General features: G+C 35.8%; 1 protein-coding gene across 1 annotated transcript; it reads right to left on the reverse strand.

Annotated features, from left to right (window-relative positions):
• Window positions 1-2,927: 2,927 nt before the first annotated feature.
• Window positions 2,928-11,048, reverse strand: LOC104222515 (potassium channel AKT1). The gene is made up of 11 exons (XM_009773746.2): window positions 10,799-11,048; window positions 6,312-6,677; window positions 6,156-6,213; window positions 5,635-5,952; window positions 5,308-5,553; window positions 5,122-5,220; window positions 4,988-5,020; window positions 4,700-4,885; window positions 4,406-4,600; window positions 4,235-4,310; window positions 2,928-4,060 (listed from the first exon to the last, which is right to left on the reverse strand). Exons 1-11 carry the CDS (start codon window positions 10,996-10,998, stop codon window positions 3,156-3,158), a joined length of 2,682 nt encoding a protein of 893 aa, XP_009772048.1. The 5' UTR covers window positions 10,999-11,048; the 3' UTR covers window positions 2,928-3,155.
• Between the last annotated feature and the right edge of the window lie 7,430 nt (window positions 11,049-18,478).

The raw sequence follows: 18,478 nt of genomic DNA on the forward strand, positions 1-18,478 counted from the left end.
GACAGTATTTGTAGTGACTCTTAGAAGTTCATGAATTGTGACACCAGATTTTGGGTAGTTGTGTTGAGATATTTGGGTAATTATAAATTTCCGCACTTCATTCATTTGTTATATTTTATATTGTTGTCATTTAGCGAATTACTTTGAGAGTTGGCGTATTTAATTTTTATATGTTGGCTTGCCTAGCAACTGAAAGGTTAGGCGCTATCACGATTCTGACGGTGGAAAATTTGGGTCGTGACAGCGGCGGATGTAGGATTTCCGCTAAGGGGATTCAAAAAAAAAAGAATTAAAAAATTAAAAGAGACTGTGGCCAAAGGAAATTGAATCAGAAACCTTACAAAGGTTTTGAAAATCCCTTGACTACTGAGCTATGTTTTTTTGGATGTGTAAAGGGAATTCAAAATATTATATATAGAGTCACAAAACTAATTTTGTCGTATATGTACAGTATAATTTTCCGATGAAGGGGAATCGGGTGAACCTCCTTCTGTCCCCAAAATCCACCATGCTTAAGAGGGTTATTAAGAATCAAAACAGTAGAACCTTAAGAAACACACAAGAAAGCAGCAAACAAATTGTTGTCGCGCTCATATATTTCAAATACTATAAACATCCAAATCATATGAAATTAAGTGGAATGTTCTCTTGAGATGATATATGTCTTTTCACTTTCAACCACAAATGAAATTTTCACACCAACTGTATATAATTGTCCTTATAAAGAATGGAGCAAATGTGCACACACTGTGCAGATTGGCGTAAATAGATGGTATCCAAAGGATTGGAGCAGAACTATATCCAACAATCTGGCACATTATCACGACCCAAAACTCTAACCTGTCGTGATGGCGCCTATCGTGGTACTAAGCAAGCCGACACCTTCCAAAAACACTTCGATATTTCATTAAGAGTTATCTCAAAGCTTTATCATAGTAGAAATTTCATAAATGAGTTGAACTCAACATAAAAATGCAGAAACGATAGCCTGACATCGAGGCGTCACTAAGTCATGAGCATCTAAAACCCGTCTAAAATTAGAGTTTACAATACTCCACTAATAATATTCAAGGTTGACAGTGATACATAGAGATTTAAAAGCGAGCAATATCTTACTTGACAGTGACATGAATCCAAAGATATCGAACTTTGGCATGGCGAGGATTTTTGGAAGGCAAGAATCTGAAGCTAACACGAAAAGAATCGTTGGAACACAGTAAGTACATAAACAATGTCTACAACCAAAAGACTTAGTCATATATACAAGTTTTATATTACTCAAAAGTCTAAATACAACTAAAGTGGTTATATGTCTCCAGAGTATGCATTAAGAGGCATTGTTTCAACAAAGATATATTCAGCTTTGGTGTTTTACTCTTAGAAATTGTTAGTGGCAAGAAAAGCAACAGCTGCTATGATTCTGAGCATCTGCTAAACCTCATAGGACTGGTATAATCTCTAAACTTATGAACTTATCTCATGAAATAGTTATGAAGACTCCTTTCCGTTGGGCTAAAACAGTCACAAAGATACTCTTAACATGATGCGATATCGTCCTCTTTGGGCCAAGCCTGCACGGTTTTCCCATAAAGGCGTCACGCTATTAAAAGTATCCAACATCTTATTAGTAAATTAGTTTTCTTTTCTACTTTTTATGTGAGACTTTGTTCACACACAGCCAACACTTTCTGACTGTTGTGCTAAGTCGTTTCTATTGTTTCAGGCATGGGAGTTATGGAGAGAAGAGCGAGCTTTGGAGCTAATAGATGCAACACTAATTGAATCATGCTCGCGCGATGAAGTAATGAGATGCATTCATGTGGGACTCTTGTGTGTGCAAGACTATGCAAAAGATAGGCCATCAATGTCAAATGTGGTTTCCATGCTTACTAACGATACGAGACAACCACCACCACCACCAGAACGGCCAGGATTTTTCATAGAGAGGGGTGATCAACGAGCACAGATTTCCGAAGAAGTAGAAAGATATTCGATAAATGGGCTAACAATTTCAGAATTGAAAGCAAGATAAGTCTCATCCTAGGCTGCCTTCACAACCATTGTTAGACTGATTCAGAATTCAAAGTCAGTGGATCGTATAAACATATTTTTTATTAAAATTTCATCAATATATGTATGGCACGAGCTAGAAACAACGAGTGCACCTATATATGTCCATGGCCATTGCCTAAATTAGAAGGCTGGCTCCATCAACACCGAGATTCAATAATAAAATTCTTTCCTGTTTTTATGCCATCTTACTATATATTCCACAACATGTTTTCAATAATAAGAGGGGTTGCTCTGATGGTAAGCAACCTTCACTTCCAACCAAGAGGTTGTGAGTTCGAGTCTCCCCAAGAGGAAGGTGGGAAGTTCTTGGAGGGAAGGATGTCGGGGGTCTATTTGGAAACAGCCTCTCTACCTCAGGGTAGGGGTAAGGTCTGCGTACACACTACCCTCCCCATACCCCACTAAGTGGGTTGTTGTTGTTGTTTTCAACAGTTAATTTTATAAGTCTTAGATGCTCTTTCACACATTTTTTTCTGAATCTTCTCTATATTACATCTATATAAATACAACTTCTTTGTTTAAAGGAAAAATACATAAAATAAATGGCTATGGGCACCATTTTTTTGTAATGTTAGATAATACACTTGTCGCTCATGAGTTGCATAACTTGGTCACCAACTATATTTATAACGTTAGAGAATACATTTGTCACTCATCAGTTATATAAGTCAGTCACCAACTATAGTTATAACGTTAGAGAATACACTTGTCGATCATCAGTTATATAAGTCAGTCACTAACTATAGTTAGAGAATACATTTGTCACTCATCAGTTATATAAGTCTGATCACCAACTATAGTTATAATGTTAGAGAATACACTTGTCGCTAATCAGTTATATGAGCCGAAAGAGGTTTCAGAGGAGTTTTTGAACTTTCAACTTCTGTAAATTAGACAAAGTGATAACTGGATGTATACATCCTTTTCACTTACATGTTCACAAATTGGCTGTCAGTAAGATTACAATCAACCTGTTCATCCCAAATTACCAATCTACCCTCCCCCCAAAGAAGAATGAAAAAGTATAATTTAAGTAAAAGGAAGATTATATAAATAAAAAACCTATTTTACAATTTTGGTTTTCACCTCAACTCATCACCATTCTGATGATTATTAGTTTCATTGCTTTCTTTATCACTAACAAAAATTAAACGATCGCCGTCCCTGATCAACTCTATATCATCAATCTCAGCTCCATCTTTGCTTACAACTTTGAGTTGCAAGATTCCATATCTATTAGAACCAATTTGAAGTAGTTCTTGAAAACTCTGTGGAAGTAAAACAAGCTTACCTCCATTGTCCCCTTTCTCGGGGCAACACACCGTCACTCTTGGAGCGTAAGTCTTGGTTGTCGTGGCAATTACATTTACCTCGTTTGTAGATAAAAGCACGTCGTGCTCATTGGTCTGCACTGCTGACATTATCCCGAATAATGAGTTGTGGAAGTTATTAGTCCTACGTCTAGGACGTGATCGCCCTAATGATCCTCCATCGGATGCTAGAAATGAGACTCCGTGGGATGCAGGGAAGATGGTTGGCTCGCTTTTGAACCTCCCAAGAAAACGAACCCCGTGTCGCTCCTCGGGGATAGGATCAACGGATCGAGTTCTCATAACTTCCCCTGATTCGAAGAGTTCTTTGATGTCTTCATGTCCTTGTTGCTCAGCAAGATCCCGAGGGGTCCAACCATGTTCGTCTACTTGATCAACATTAGCCCCTCGATCCAAAAGGTATTTTACTATTTCCATGTTTCCTTCACAAACAGCAACATGAAGTGCTGATGAGCCGTTGATTTTGGGACTCGTGACATCCCCACCGTAGCGGACAATATCCTTGAGTAAATTCAAGTTGTTCTGTTCAGCAGCAATGCATGCGAAATGTCCTACATCACCAGCTGATAGCTTAGCACCGTTGTCAACTAGTAACTTGATCACTGGCTCGTGCTTCCCCAAGATGGCCTCCCACAACGGGACATTGCCTTCTGAATCTGTGTACACAAGAAATAAAACCAACCCTTTGATCTATGTCGTGGAAAGTTCAGCCAGGTCTAATTAGAAGTTCAAAAATGATTGGAGCGAGGGGCTTTTGGTGTGTGTGGGGGGGGGGGGAGCCTTAATTGAAGTAGGGGCAGAGCTCCTCATAGAGTTGAATTGAAAAATACCTCTACTGTTGACATCAGCACCAAAATCAATCAGAAGAACCACACAGCTCTCAATTCCTGTAGCCGCTGCGACATGCTGATGAGAGAAAACCAATAAAAGAGGAACGAAATGAGAAATGGATTTTACGCAGAATTCATCCTTTGATAACAGAAGTTCATGTGGGAACAAACCAGAGCGGATCTTCCATTGTTATCCGATTCATTTGGATCAAGACCCCGCTTCAACAGTTGATGCAACAATAAGTCATCACCTCTAAGCGTTGCGAAACAAAGGGTGAGAGGCAGGTCCATTCTACCACGAGCTAGCATGCGCTCGGTTTCCAAAAGAACTCCCTCCATAATTGGATCCTTTATGTCCTTCAAATGCTGCTCAGCAGAAAAGAAAAACACGTCAGACATACTTTAGTCGCAAATCATGTAATTCAAATTCATCAACGTTAGAAAATGTTTTTAAGGCACTCATACCTGGAGGAGATTATTCATGATTATGGTCCCGTCCCCAACATTAGCCTGGACAATATTCAGAAATGTGGTACGGTTCATACGTAGTAGCTGACATAGTCTCTTTGTTCGTACCGTAAATAGTTGAGGCCTGTAACAAAGAACCCCAATTTCACCACAAAGATCACCAGTCTTCGCCTCCCCAACAACCTGAAACATCCATTTTACTCTCAGTTCATCGCTTGTGGTTTGAAAAAAATATTAAATGTATATCGCAAATTTAAGGTTCCATGCATTTGAGATGAAACTTGCCTGTTCAACTCCGTTTTTAAGCACCAATAGATCCTGTCAAATAGACTCAACATTAGACTAGTACGATCAAGTAAAATACCACAATTAAGATGCATGCGACGTAAACAAGATTACAGAAAGAGGTTCAAAATTACCACAGCTCCTGTTACAAGAATATAGAAATCCGTTGGTGCTTCATTCTGCAAAATGACATCTTCTTTGGGAGGAAAGTATTCTGCCTTCATTTCCGAGACCTGGAACCATAGAGCGAGCTTCAAATGTAAAAGAAAACATGCTTAAAGATGTAAGACAGGTGATTAATTATCTGTTTCCTAAGTTACCAGCTGGAAGAGTAGATCGTTTGACACTCCACGAAACAAGTAAACCTTATCTACTAAAGAGTAGAAAAGAAAATGCGAAATGCTTGACCGGATGGCTTTAGGAAGAGACTCAAGCGTCTCTTGCTGCTGCAGCCCCTCCGAATCGGTTCTGAACTTCAAGCACAAGTGTGCAAGCATCTGATCTTGGAGGCGAGCCGGCAATTGGTTCCTCTGTGCAAAGCTTGAAGCCGCTTGAATTGTGTCTCTCTGTAGCAGAAGAACAGATGCATCTTAGAAAAATTATAGCTCATTGATAAAATAATCGAGCAATACGATAATTTTACTCACAAATTTTCTAGTCCTACTTGTCCCGTGCACGACCAAGTTGGTCATATTTCCTATTAAATATGCTGTCAATCCCAAGTTAAACAGCATGTAGAAAATATCAAAGATCATCTCCCGCGTATTCTCTGGATGCAGATCACCGTAACCTACTGTAGTAAGAGTAGTTATTGACCAATAAATAGAAGTGATATAACGAATCCATAGGCTCTGATGAAGGAAGTCGCCCATAGAAGCTCCGATCCATGTCTTGGTCGGGTTCGGATAATTAGCTGCGATCAGATAATAAAAGCATCCGGCACAGTGAACAGCAAAAAGAGTGACCTATTGAGCAAAAAGAAACAATACGTTAACTTGAATTACCAAAAAAAAAAAGGGCAGCCTGGTGCACAAAGCATCCTGCGTTCATGGAGGGTCCCAAGAAGGGCCGCATCCCAAGGGGGTGTGATGTAGGTAGCCTACCTGACGCAAGCATGAGTGGCTGATTCCACTCAGCGCTTAATCAAAGAAGAGCAAAGTATACTTACACAAACAAGCTTCGCACATCGAACCCAAAAGTAATTGAAGTTCCTATCTTTCTCCAATCTGTTTCAAACAAAGAAAGACAAGGTCAGTATTTACTAAGAATTTAAGGAAAATATATGCATATACAACGTTGATCACTCGAAGCCTGAGCAATTTACCTGGCAAACAATGCACTAACTCTTCGTAGACGCCACAAGCGAAGCATATTGAATAAGCCATATTGGCGTAAAGGTTTCGGGGAGATCTTCCGAGCGAGTTCTGAAGGGATTGTTGATATGACATCAAATAAAAACCAAGTACTTGCATACTTCCAAGCAATCTTTTTATGATTATCAACAAGTAGATACGTGGTTCTATCCAAATAAGCTACAAAGAAGGTGAGAACGATATCAATTGCGAAGAATCCATTGATAACATTGTCAGTCACGGCGAGTGGTCCTGTTGGTTTTTCCAGAAAGCCAAACTCAAACGGGGAAACCCAAGCAGTGTAGACAACGAGTGCAACTAGAAAAGTCTCCCATGACCTACAAACATCAATTTAACCTGAGATGATTTTAGCAAATTCCATGTTCATTTCTATGAGTCAGATTTCTTATCCAGCCAAACGACTATAAAATACAAGAGATGAATGGGATTATCAACAATATTGTTTTGACCATCAAAGCTTAGGCAAATTCCTTTGCTACTCTGTTAAATCCGTGTGATTTATAGGTCACTAGTTCGAGCCGTGGGAGCAACCACTAATACTTGCATTAGAGTAGGCTGTCTACATCACACCCCAAGGGGTGCGACGATTCCAGCGACCCTGCGTGAATGCGGGATGCTTTGCACACCGAACCGCTTTTTTAGTCTGTTAAATCCTAGAGAATTTGTAAGTCTCCTATATATGCCTGTCCGCAGAACTGAGCTTAGATTTGCACTTTGCAGCAATTATGGGCAATAGTTTCTCCTATTTCTTGGCTGGTATTGATGCTAAATTTTAAGATAATGACATGTTTAGACACTGTATAAGTATAATTAGACAACCTTATTTAACAAAAATACAAAGTAGATATTTTGAGGAGCAGTAATTGGCAGTATATGATTTTGTAAGAAATGTCAAATGATTGAAACCATCAACACGTGAAACCTACAAGATATTATGGCCCCATAGAGTCTGATGTGATGAGATCTTTATTGGTTTTAGTAAGATCTTAATCTTGAAAAAGATGGTCCGGTGCACTATGTGTGCGGGGTTTAGGAAAAGGCCGAACCACATTGAGTTTATTGTACGCAGTCTCATTGTCCATTTCGGTAAGAGGCTGTTTTCACAGCTTGAACTCGTGATCTCGTGGTCGCGCAGATAATTTTTACCATTTCGTCAAGACTTTCCCCTCAAAGGAAAAAATCTAGAATAGAAATAAACTAAAGAGCATTCAAGGGTGTGGTTATTGGTTGATTAAGTAAAACGAAAAATATAGGAAACCTAAGTTTCAAATTTTAATAGAGACAACAAATGTAGGGTAGGGTACAATTATCCAATATTTGTGCTAGCACACTGTTTTGAGAAAAAAATAATAGCAATAAAATAAAAGGGGCTAAAGGAAAGGGTTTTAAATTTTTTATTCAGTCAAAAAAGGCAACAGGAATAGGAGTAGAAAAGACATAAAGGTGTAATAGTGCAAAAGATGATTTTTATTTTATCTAAGCTACAACATTGGCAGTCAAGAATAGTCAGCTTAACCTTATTTTGTACCCCACCGACCAGGAAAGAAAAAGAACTGCCCCTCCCCCTCCCTCCCCGTAAATATTAATAGCTGCTTTCACGACTATTTAACTTGCTAAACGTGAATAATAAGTAGTAGTAATTCTTTTTTTAATATAAAAATGATAATCGGACCAATTTGTACATACTTTTATTATTTTATCGGATATTCATTATCTTCTACCAATTCGTCGTCTAAAACTTAAGCAAAAATGGAGAAAAATATTTTTCATCTCCATTGGAATTTCAACTTTAATTTTCAATTTTTACTTATTTTATTGACGACAAGATTATACAGACAGCTCGGTACACAAAGTATTCTATATCCACGCAAGGTCCGGGTAATAGCCGTGACCCAAAGCATGTGATGTAGATAGTCTACCCTAATACAAACATTAGTAACCTATAGGTAAAAATAATCTTACCAGCTAGACCACACTTTTGGATACAAAAAGTTAAAAATAAAAAATAAAAAAAATCTTACCGACTGGATTAGATAATTCAATAGCTAGAACATACTGAAATTGATTAATTACAAATTTCAAAAAAGAAAAAGGACAGACATGGAGTAACACACGGAGAAATTAAAGCATTGGAAAGCTCTAGCACACGTTACTCAAATATTCAATCTTTTTTTCCCAACCGAAAGTCAAAAGAGAAAAGTGGAGCTAAAGGAATTTTCAAAGAGAGTCAAATCAAAGTTCATAATATGAAAAAAATTCGTAAATTGAACCTTTGAATTAATCCTATTCATAAAAACAATAAGTTTCAAAAGTTAATGTAAACTTGAGAGAGATTATTGAAAAAAAATATAGTCTTTGATGCTTAAAAATAAGGGTAAAATAGAAAATTGTCCCGTCGACTGAAACTAATTATGTATATTCTATATATATAATAGACACACATACATACAAAAAATTATACATTTTATCGACTATTATTTTAGGAGCGGCAAAAAAATATACAATTTAATTGAAAAAATTCATAGACGTTCTTTTCAACAAGCTCACGGGAAAATTAAATAAAGATGAATGAACAAAGACTTCAAATTAAATAATGCAAGGTGTCGATAATGTTGTGAAAAATAACATTGTGGTGGAGCATACTAGAAGATCATATATTAAAAAATAATAATAACGAGAGAGAAGACTAAAACCAGCTTTCTACATGGGAAAATAAACAATAGAAAGAAAACAAAAGTTCGTTTGGTAATTGTTATGAGAAACATAGGTTCAAATTTTAGCCGAGATAAAAATATTCAGATTTTTTTATATGTTTGGTAGGCAAAATTGTTGTTAATAAAAAGGCATAATACACAAATACGCCTCAAACTTGGCATCAGCTAGCAAGTATACCCTCCAAAGCACCTCAACTTATATAAAGTTTGAACATATAAACACAAATGCGTTGAACATATAAACACAAATGCTGACGTGAAAGTGAAGACAAGTTGAGGTTCGTACTTGTGCACGTCCAAAGTTGGAAGGCATACGTGGCAGTTGAGACCAAATTCGAGTGCCTATTTATATATTATATTCACTAATATTTTTCTATCTTGATTAGCATAGTTTTCGTTAATTGTGCCGGTTGGAGATAACATATATTTGATTGATAGGAAGTTAAACTGACCGACACCACCGTCATAAAAAAAACCATATTTTCTACATTATTGTCATGAATTAAGAAGCATTAAACAACGATTCGTGTTATTAATTCAATCAACTACACTTCGTTTTTTCTTAAAACACTAGCCGTGTGGCTTCCTATCAGAAATTTCTCCATTTTCGAAACTCTAAATAACTAGACTCAATCCTAAATTTGTTTAACCCCACTATATCAACCCCTCATTTCCAATTTTTTTTATTTTTTACAATAACTAAGAAATTCAAAACTCCTTGGATAATAGATCAGTAATTTCTAATCTTTTGGTGAAAGAGTACTCATCATACCAAGATTATTCTTTTCTTTAATTCAAGAACTTTCTCAAAAACTTTAATATTCATACAAAAGAAGATATGAGAACACATATAGACATAGAAACAAAGTGGCAGAACAAAGTGGAGAAATTCCTAATAGAGAATGGCACGAATCTGAATTAGTCGGATCAATGGTTTCAAAACTATTTAAAAAGTTGACAGAATAAAGAAAGAATAGAGAACTTCAGGATAAAAAACGACATGAATCTGAATTAGTCGAACAGTGGTTTCAAAGAATAGTTAAAATAGTTGACAGAACAAAGAAAGAATAGAGAATGACACGAATCTGAATTAGTCGAACCAATGGTTCAAATACTAGTTAAAAAAAGTTTATTTAAAAAAAAAAAAAGAATAGATAACTTTTGAATAGAATAGGACACGAATCTGAATTAGTCGGACCAGTGGTTTCAAATACTAGTTTAAAAAGTTTACCGAACAAAGAAAGAATAGAAAACTTCCCGGATAGAGAACGGCAAGAATCTGAATTAGTCGGACCAGTGCGATTTCAAATACTAGTTAAAACAGTTGACAGAACAAAGAAAGAATAGAGAACTACACGAATCTGAATTAGCCGAACCAGCGTGGTTTCAATTACTAGTTAAAAGAGTGACAGAACAAAGAAAGAATAAAGAACTTCCGGATAGAGAACGATACGAATCTGAATTAGTCGAATCAGTGTGGATTCGGATACTAGTTAAAAGAAAGTTGACAGAACAAGGAAAGAATAGAGAACGATACAAATCTAAATTAGTCGGCCCAGTGATTTCAAATACTAGTTAAACGGCATGAATCTGAATTAGTCGGACCACTATGATTTCAAACAACAGCTAAAACTAATAGAGAGAACAACACGAATCTGAATTAGTCGGGACCAGTATAATTTCAAAATACTAGTTAAGAAAAGTTGACAGAAGAAAGAAAGAACCTGTAATGGCGATCATAAGGAGAAATAATAAACCGTTGAAGCTTAACTCTTCGATTACTTCTAGCACCAAGAGAAGGAAGAATACCAGTTGAAAGACTATAATGGCTACTATCTCTACTCAATTGTTCAATTTCCTGTGCAGCACCACACATAGAAACTCCTAAAACTCCAAAATTATTATTTCTTCTCACATCTCCCATTTTTCTAAATATTATTATTTTTTAGCTCTTTTTTCTCTCTTGTTTTTTCAGACTTTTGGCTTTTATATATAGAAAGATGGAGAATTCGAAGATGTAATTATAGGGTCTAAAAAAAGAAAATATTTATTTCAGAAAAAGGTGGCTTTTTTTAGCAGACACCTAGCCTTGTGAATATTAATACACGTTGTTTGACTGATGTGAGAATAAAGAGAAAAAACTTTTACGGATTTTTTTTTTGTTATTTTTGCCTTTAATTAGTTTGTGCACACGTATGGTAATTATATATATTCTTGTCCTCTTTTATAAAGATTCGAACTACTTACCCTTTTTTCCCCTTATTAAGGTGGCTTTATTTTGGCATAAATTCTATTTTTGTTTGTTTTTAATTACCATCTAGTACTCGGTATAAACTGATATAGTTAATGTGTTTTTCTATCAGGTTTCTCCATGTCAATTTGTAACTTGAATCTGAAATATGGATCAACGAAGAAATTGTCTTTGTATGATTTATAAGTTACGGGTTTGACCCAGGAAAATAACCACTAATGTTTGCATTATTATTAGTTGTCTACATCAGACCCCTTACAACTTGTTTGGATGGTTGTTACATGTTATATTGTATTGTATTGTCATTTTAAATATAATATTTATTTTTTACTGTTACTTAAATTATATTGTATCGTATCGTTACTTTAAATACAATATTTGTTTTGATTTTTACTTAAATAATATTGTATCGTATTGTTAAATCCGTCATTATGTAACAATGAAAATTGTCACTTACGGCCGATTTGGTGTGATTGCATCGTTACCTTTTTTTCCTCATTTTGTCCTTAATTATTCTTATTTTATCATTTACCCTACTTTTTTATGTAATAACTCTACCTCGCACCTTAATTTTTTTTATAAAAATGCAAGTTTATTCTCCATATTGTTAGTGTATGACATCACGAAATGACGATAAATAATATAATCTATACATCAAAATGTATAGTACAATATAATATGATATTATACGATGCATTATAAAACGCTATATAACAATCATCCAAAAAATCTATAACGGCCCTTTCTCGAACCTTACGTGAATGCATAATGTCTTATGCATTGGACGGTTCAAGTTGCAATTGGCTTAAGTACAAGTCAAAGCAAACCCTGTGAATATTGGTGTGTATGTCTTATCTTATCACGAGAATAATTAAAGTATAGTAAGAAAACATTTTAAAGTTTGAATGGGATTCTTGTAGTTAGCTTAACTATCGGTGCTACTCTATTCCAGTTGTTAGTACGAAATTGTTTCATATTTTTGCGGTGTTTATACTTATATTTTGTCGGAGATTTGTCTAAAATATTGTCCAAAGGAGTTTTGTAATCTTCATATAAATTAACAAGGAGTAATTCAAAAATAGTCAGATTTATAACTGATCGTTCAAAAATAGCCCAGTTTTAAAAGTGATCGAAATTTAGCCACTTTTCATGTAAAGATAAATCTGAGCGAAAACACTGTTCAAAACCCGGAAAATACGTCAGTATATTATGCTGGAGTTCCAGCATAAGTATACTTGAACTCCAGCATATTATACTAGAGATCCAGAATAAGTATGCTGGAACTCCAGCATAAGTACACTAGAACTCCAGCATAATATACTGGAGTTCCAGCAAGTATACCGGTCCAGCATAATATACTGGGGTTTGGAGCACCGGTGACCAGTCTCCAGTATATTATACTGGAGCCAGCAAAGTATACCGGTCCAGCATAATATGCTGGAGTTTATACACAGGTGCACCGAACTCCAGTATATTATGCTAGACCGGTCTCTGTTGCAGCAAAATAGTGGCTATCTTTCATTGACTTGATAAACGCTGGCTATTTTTGAATAATCAGTCCGAAAACTGACTATATCATGCTATTTTTACTAAATTAACTTATTCAGCTACTATTAATATTTATCTTCGAAATTTATTTGTAATTTTATTACGAGATTTGATTAAATAAATAAGTTTTACACGACTATGCATAAAACTTCTTATCATAAAATTTATATATGGAAGTGTATATGTCTTATTTCGAGAGTAATTAAAGTACTGTAAGTCTTGTAACAAATTATTTTTATAGTTTGAATATGATTCCAGTAGAATCAAAAGCTTAATTAGTAGTGCTACTCTATTCAATTTGTTAGTACGAAATCCTTTCAAATTTTTGCGGTGTTTATACTTACAGTTTGTCGAAGTTTTGCCTAAACAAATTGTTGAAGGAGTTAAATTATATATGATTAAAGTGTAAAAATCATTTTAGTCAATTTAATTTATTAATTATAGCACATTAATTAATATATTTATTAAGTTACCAACTATAACGTAGCAATGCTACTGCTACTTTGTTATTTTGCGCCTATATACTATTTACTATCCAAAAAAAAAAATAGTGAGGATGGATTCATCATATTTAATCAAATATTTTGGATTTGAATTCTTAAAATGAAAAAAAAAATCGAACAGAAAATGCTTCCTCCTTAATATATTTATGTTACACAAATTTAGGATGATCAAAAAACTCTCTTCTTTCGGCGCACGTTAGAGTGCATGTACTAACGTACGCCAACAGCCATGGGGAGGGGACGACCGAAGAGAATTGCAACCTCGATACAAGTAATTGAATACGTAGGAACGAGCACTCCAATTCTGAGGAATGAGAGCAATTTGGAAAGAGATCAAAGGAAAATTCCAATGCAACAGTGGACGCCATTGTCGGCCATGGAAGAAGCTACGAAAACTCCACTGGATAAGGGCAATCATAGTGGTAAACAATTGCTGATGGTCCGATGATACATGTAAGCCCAAATGTAAGCAAAAATGTGACAATTGGTAAGAGTACTGCACCAATTACTGGCGAACTGGGGGTAAAAGTGAATACAACAGAGATAACTCAACCTTAAGTGATTTTACCTACTGTTGAGGCTAATAAAGGGCAGAAGCAGTGGTCAAATTTATTTGTGGGATCGAATTTTACGGCAAAAGATATGGATCTAAGCTTTATTGCAACAACTATCAAAAATGGCGAGGTGATTGTGGAGCTCTACAAGGAAGAAATTGAGAAGGAGACTCAGAAATGGAAGCAAACGTTATTTCTGTATGTTGTTGGAGGAAGTCCAACAATAGGTGATATGGAAAGGTATATTGCTTTAGTATGGAACTTTGTAACTAAGCCTAAGGTGTATTTTCACAATGATGGATATTTTGTAGTTCGTTTCGATTCTATTGAAGATAGGGATGAAGTACTATATTCAGAACCTCACATGTTGAATAACAAGCCTATCATTGTCAAAATGTGGTCTGTTGATTTTGATTTCAATAAAGAGATACTCCAAACTATACCAGTATGGGCTAAATATCCTAATTTGCCTTTGAATTGCTGGGGAAATAGGTCACTAAGCAGGGTAAGCAGTAGTTTGGGAATTCCTCTATATGCTGATGCTTGTACTACTCAAGTGGATAGGATTTCATATGCAAGGGTATTGGTAGAAATGGATGTTACTAAAGGGTTGCCTAGGTCCATCAAGGTGACTGATCCTAATGGAAGGGAGTTTATTCAGGAAATAGCATATGATTGGGTCCCTGAGTTCTGTACTAAATGTATGTAAGTTGGCCACTAATGTAGAGTTGTTGAGCAGCTAGGACCAAAATTGAAGGCTAAGAATGCAAAACAGAAGCAGGAATGGAAACCTAAGCCTGCACCCAAAGTGCAGGAAACAGTTGTTAAGGAGCAATCAAAGTTGATAGAGCCGAGTAATGAAGGGAATGCTCGCACTAGTACATTAGTAGCTAGTGCTGATGCAAGAGCTCTAACAGGAAATGAAGAACAAATGTGGAAGACTGTTATAGGAAAGTCAGCAGCTAGAAGCAGAGAGAGACAACCAGTTGATGTAGTTAATGTGCTTAATGGATTTAACCTTCTCACAAAATCTAAACTGCAGCTAGTCATGCCAAGACAAATGGGGGGAAAGAACAAGTAGACAGCAAGGTAATACTGGGCAGGAAGGGACTATGCAACCCCTTTTCATACATGTATGAAGCTAGTAACTTGGAACATAAGGGGTTTAAAAAAGCCCCTAGACAAAAAGAGGTAAAGTGGTTCATTCGTAGTAATAAAGTACACACGATTGCATTATTAGAGCATAAAATAAAAAAGTAGAAGGTTGTACAAGTTATAAGGAAAAATACACCTGGATGGGCATGCTTAGACAACTATGACTATAGTAGTAGAGGAAGAATATGGTTGCTATGAGACTCAAATGAAATAGAATGCATAGAGGTGTGTAGAACTGCTCAAATTATACACACTTCAGTTTATAGTAGAAGATTGGATATGAGGTTCACTTTTACAGTTGTATATGGCCTGCATAGTGTGGAAGATAGAAGAAGTGTGTGGGGTGAACTAATAAGGTTACACTTCATACAGCAAGGGCCATAGTTGATAATAGGGGATTATAATGCTATTAGATCAGGGGAAGATAGACCAGTTGGTAATCCGGTGCAAGAACTGGAGATCGGAGACTGCAATGAGTTTATTGAAAGTACTGGATTGGCAGAAATGAAGACTAGTGGAAGGAGTTTTACATGGACAAATGGTCACACTTATAGTAAGATTGATAGAGCTTTGATTAATGCTGAATGGATGTTGGCCATGCCACATTTAGAGGTATGGATTATGGATCAACATTGTTTTCATCATTCACCACTGAGTATAGCACTGGAGGAGAATGAAGACGGTAGTCTTAAGACATTTAAATTCCTAAATCATCTAGCTGAACATGATGACTTTATAAAGCTAGTTAATGAAGCATGGGAGAGGCCACAGGAGCAAAACAGTATGAGGAGTATTTGGCAGAAACTAAAAAGAGTAAAACATGCTATGAATATGTTAAACAACAATGAGTATAATGTTGTTGGTGATCGGATCAAGGTGTGTAGACAAAGGTTAACTGCTTTGCAAGAACAAATGAGGGATTCTAGGCAAGATAAGGCCTTAGTAGATTATGAGAAAGAAATGAAAATGCAGCTGGAGAAATGGTTAGGGATAGTGGAAAGCATTATGAGGCAGAAGTAAAGAGTAAAATGGCTAAAGCTGGGTGATGCCAATACAATATATTTCTTTGCAAGTATGAAAAATAGATACAGCTAGAACAAGATCAAAAGATTAATATAATGTAATGGGAATACAGTGCAAACAAGGTAGGACATTGAGAAGGAGGTGACAGGGTTCTATCAACAACTATTAGGCTCATCAGCAAATGAGTTGCTTATTATTAGCCCAGCTGTCATGAGAGGTGGTCCTATGGTGAATAGAATGCAATAACTGCAACTGATAGTAGAGGTATCAAAGGAGGAGATTTATCATGTTCTAAAAGGAATCAGTGACAACAAAGCTCCTGGGTGTGATGGTTTCAATGCTTTATTTGTCAAGAAGGCTTGGCCTGTAGTAGGAGACACAATTACAGATGCAGTTATAGAGTTCTTCTCAAGTTCAAATATGTCAGCCTATAAATTGTACAACAGTAACTCTTGTTCCTAAGGTGCAAAACCCTTCTAAAATTACTGAGTACATGCCAATATCATATTGCACAATACTTTACAAGATTATATCAAAGATTCTTACAAGATTACAGGGAGTGATGGATGGATTGGTGGATAAAAATCAGTCTGCTTTTATTCCTGGTAGACTAATAAATGACAACATAATATTTAGTCATGAGTTAGTTAAAGGATATGGCAGAAAAGGTGTTTCTCCTAGATGCATGATAAAAATAGATATGAAGAAGACTTATGACTCAGTTGAATGGGGTTATCTAGAACAATTAGTGTTGACATATCTGCAACTGCTAGGGAGATTTGTGCAATGGATTATGAGCTGTGTATCAACAGTCTCATATTCCATCATAATTAATGGGCAACCTACAAGGGCATTTCAAGCTAAGAAAGGATTGAGACAGGGAGACCCCTATCTCCTTACCTATTTGTATTGGTTATAGAGTATCTGACAAGATTATTGAAGACACTCAATAGGGACCCTAACTTTAACTACCATCCTAAATGTGGCAAACTGAACATAGTGCAATTGAGTTTTGCTGATGACTTATTATTGCTCTGTCGAGGTGATGCTATATCTATTCAGCTACTATTTCAGTGTTTTCAATAGTTTTCAAAGGCTTCCGAATTAGTGGCAAATGCTGATAAAAGCTCCATATTCTTTGGTAGAGTGCATGATGATCAACAACAGGAGATCTTACAAGCTCTGGGCTTTATCAAAGGAACATTATCAGTTAGGTACTTGGGAGTACCTCTTACCTCTAAGAGGTTGTCATTGGTGCAGTGCCAACCTCTGCTTAAAAAGATGCTTGGGAGAATCCAATCTTGGACATCAAAGTTCCTGTCCTATACAGAAAGAATTTAGCTAATCAAGAGTGTGTTATTCTCTATTCAAGTATTCTGGTCTCAGGTGTTTGTGCTGCCAAAGAAACTGATCCAACTCATTGAAAGGGTATGTCGAACATTCCTATGGACTGGGGGTGTAGAAGTATCGAGGAAAGCTCTATTGTCATGGGACAGCTTGTGTAAACCTAAAGTAGCAGATGGCTTAAATTTACTTGATATAGAGGCATGAAGTAAGGCAGCTATATGTAAACTCCTATGGAACCTATGCAAGAAAAAAGATAAGATGTGGGTGCAATGGATACATGTGTATTATAAGAAGCAGAATTCATTGTGGAGCATTGAACCAAAACAAGCTTCTTGGATGGAACAGAAGATTCTTAAAGCCAAACAATATTTTAAGGAAGTTGGTTATGCAGAGGAGGATGTAGAGGGGATAAGAAGTTTTTCTATTAAGACTATGAGCCCGTTTGGATTGGCTTAAAAAAGTGGATTCTAAGTACAAGGGCTTAAAAGCAGCTTTTATGTATTGGGGCTTGTTTTATAAATAAACAGTTACCTGTTTTGATAAAAGTGCTAAAACTTAAAAAAAGTTGTTGAAGTATTTGGTAAACAAATGCTGGTAAGCACTTTTGTCTATTAAAAAGACAAAAATATCCTTAAAGCTGTTAATATTATAAAGGAGTTGATTACTATAATATATTTAATTATAAATTAATGCAAATAAAAAATAATTTATATTTTATTTTAATTTCAATTTATGTGATTACTTTAGATAATTTTTATAAAGTAGAAGAAAGATACTATATAGTCAAGTAGAATTGGTAGAAAGTAATGCAAGTGGATCAGAAAATGATACTTGAGGAAAGTGCAAAAAATGAAAGATGAAGTAGAAAGGAAGATGAAAGAAGAGGAACGGGTCCTTCATATGTGAAGAAAATAGGAGAAGAAAATGTTAGGATAAGTTTGATATTATGAAAAGTTATGCTCCCTCAGTTTCAATTTATGTGAACCCATCTGACTGGGCGCGGAGTTTAAGAAAAGAGGGAAG

Source organism: Nicotiana sylvestris, chromosome 6 (genome assembly GCF_000393655.2).
Source record: "Nicotiana sylvestris chromosome 6, ASM39365v2, whole genome shotgun sequence".
Taxonomy (NCBI): Eukaryota; Viridiplantae; Streptophyta; class Magnoliopsida; order Solanales; family Solanaceae; genus Nicotiana; species Nicotiana sylvestris.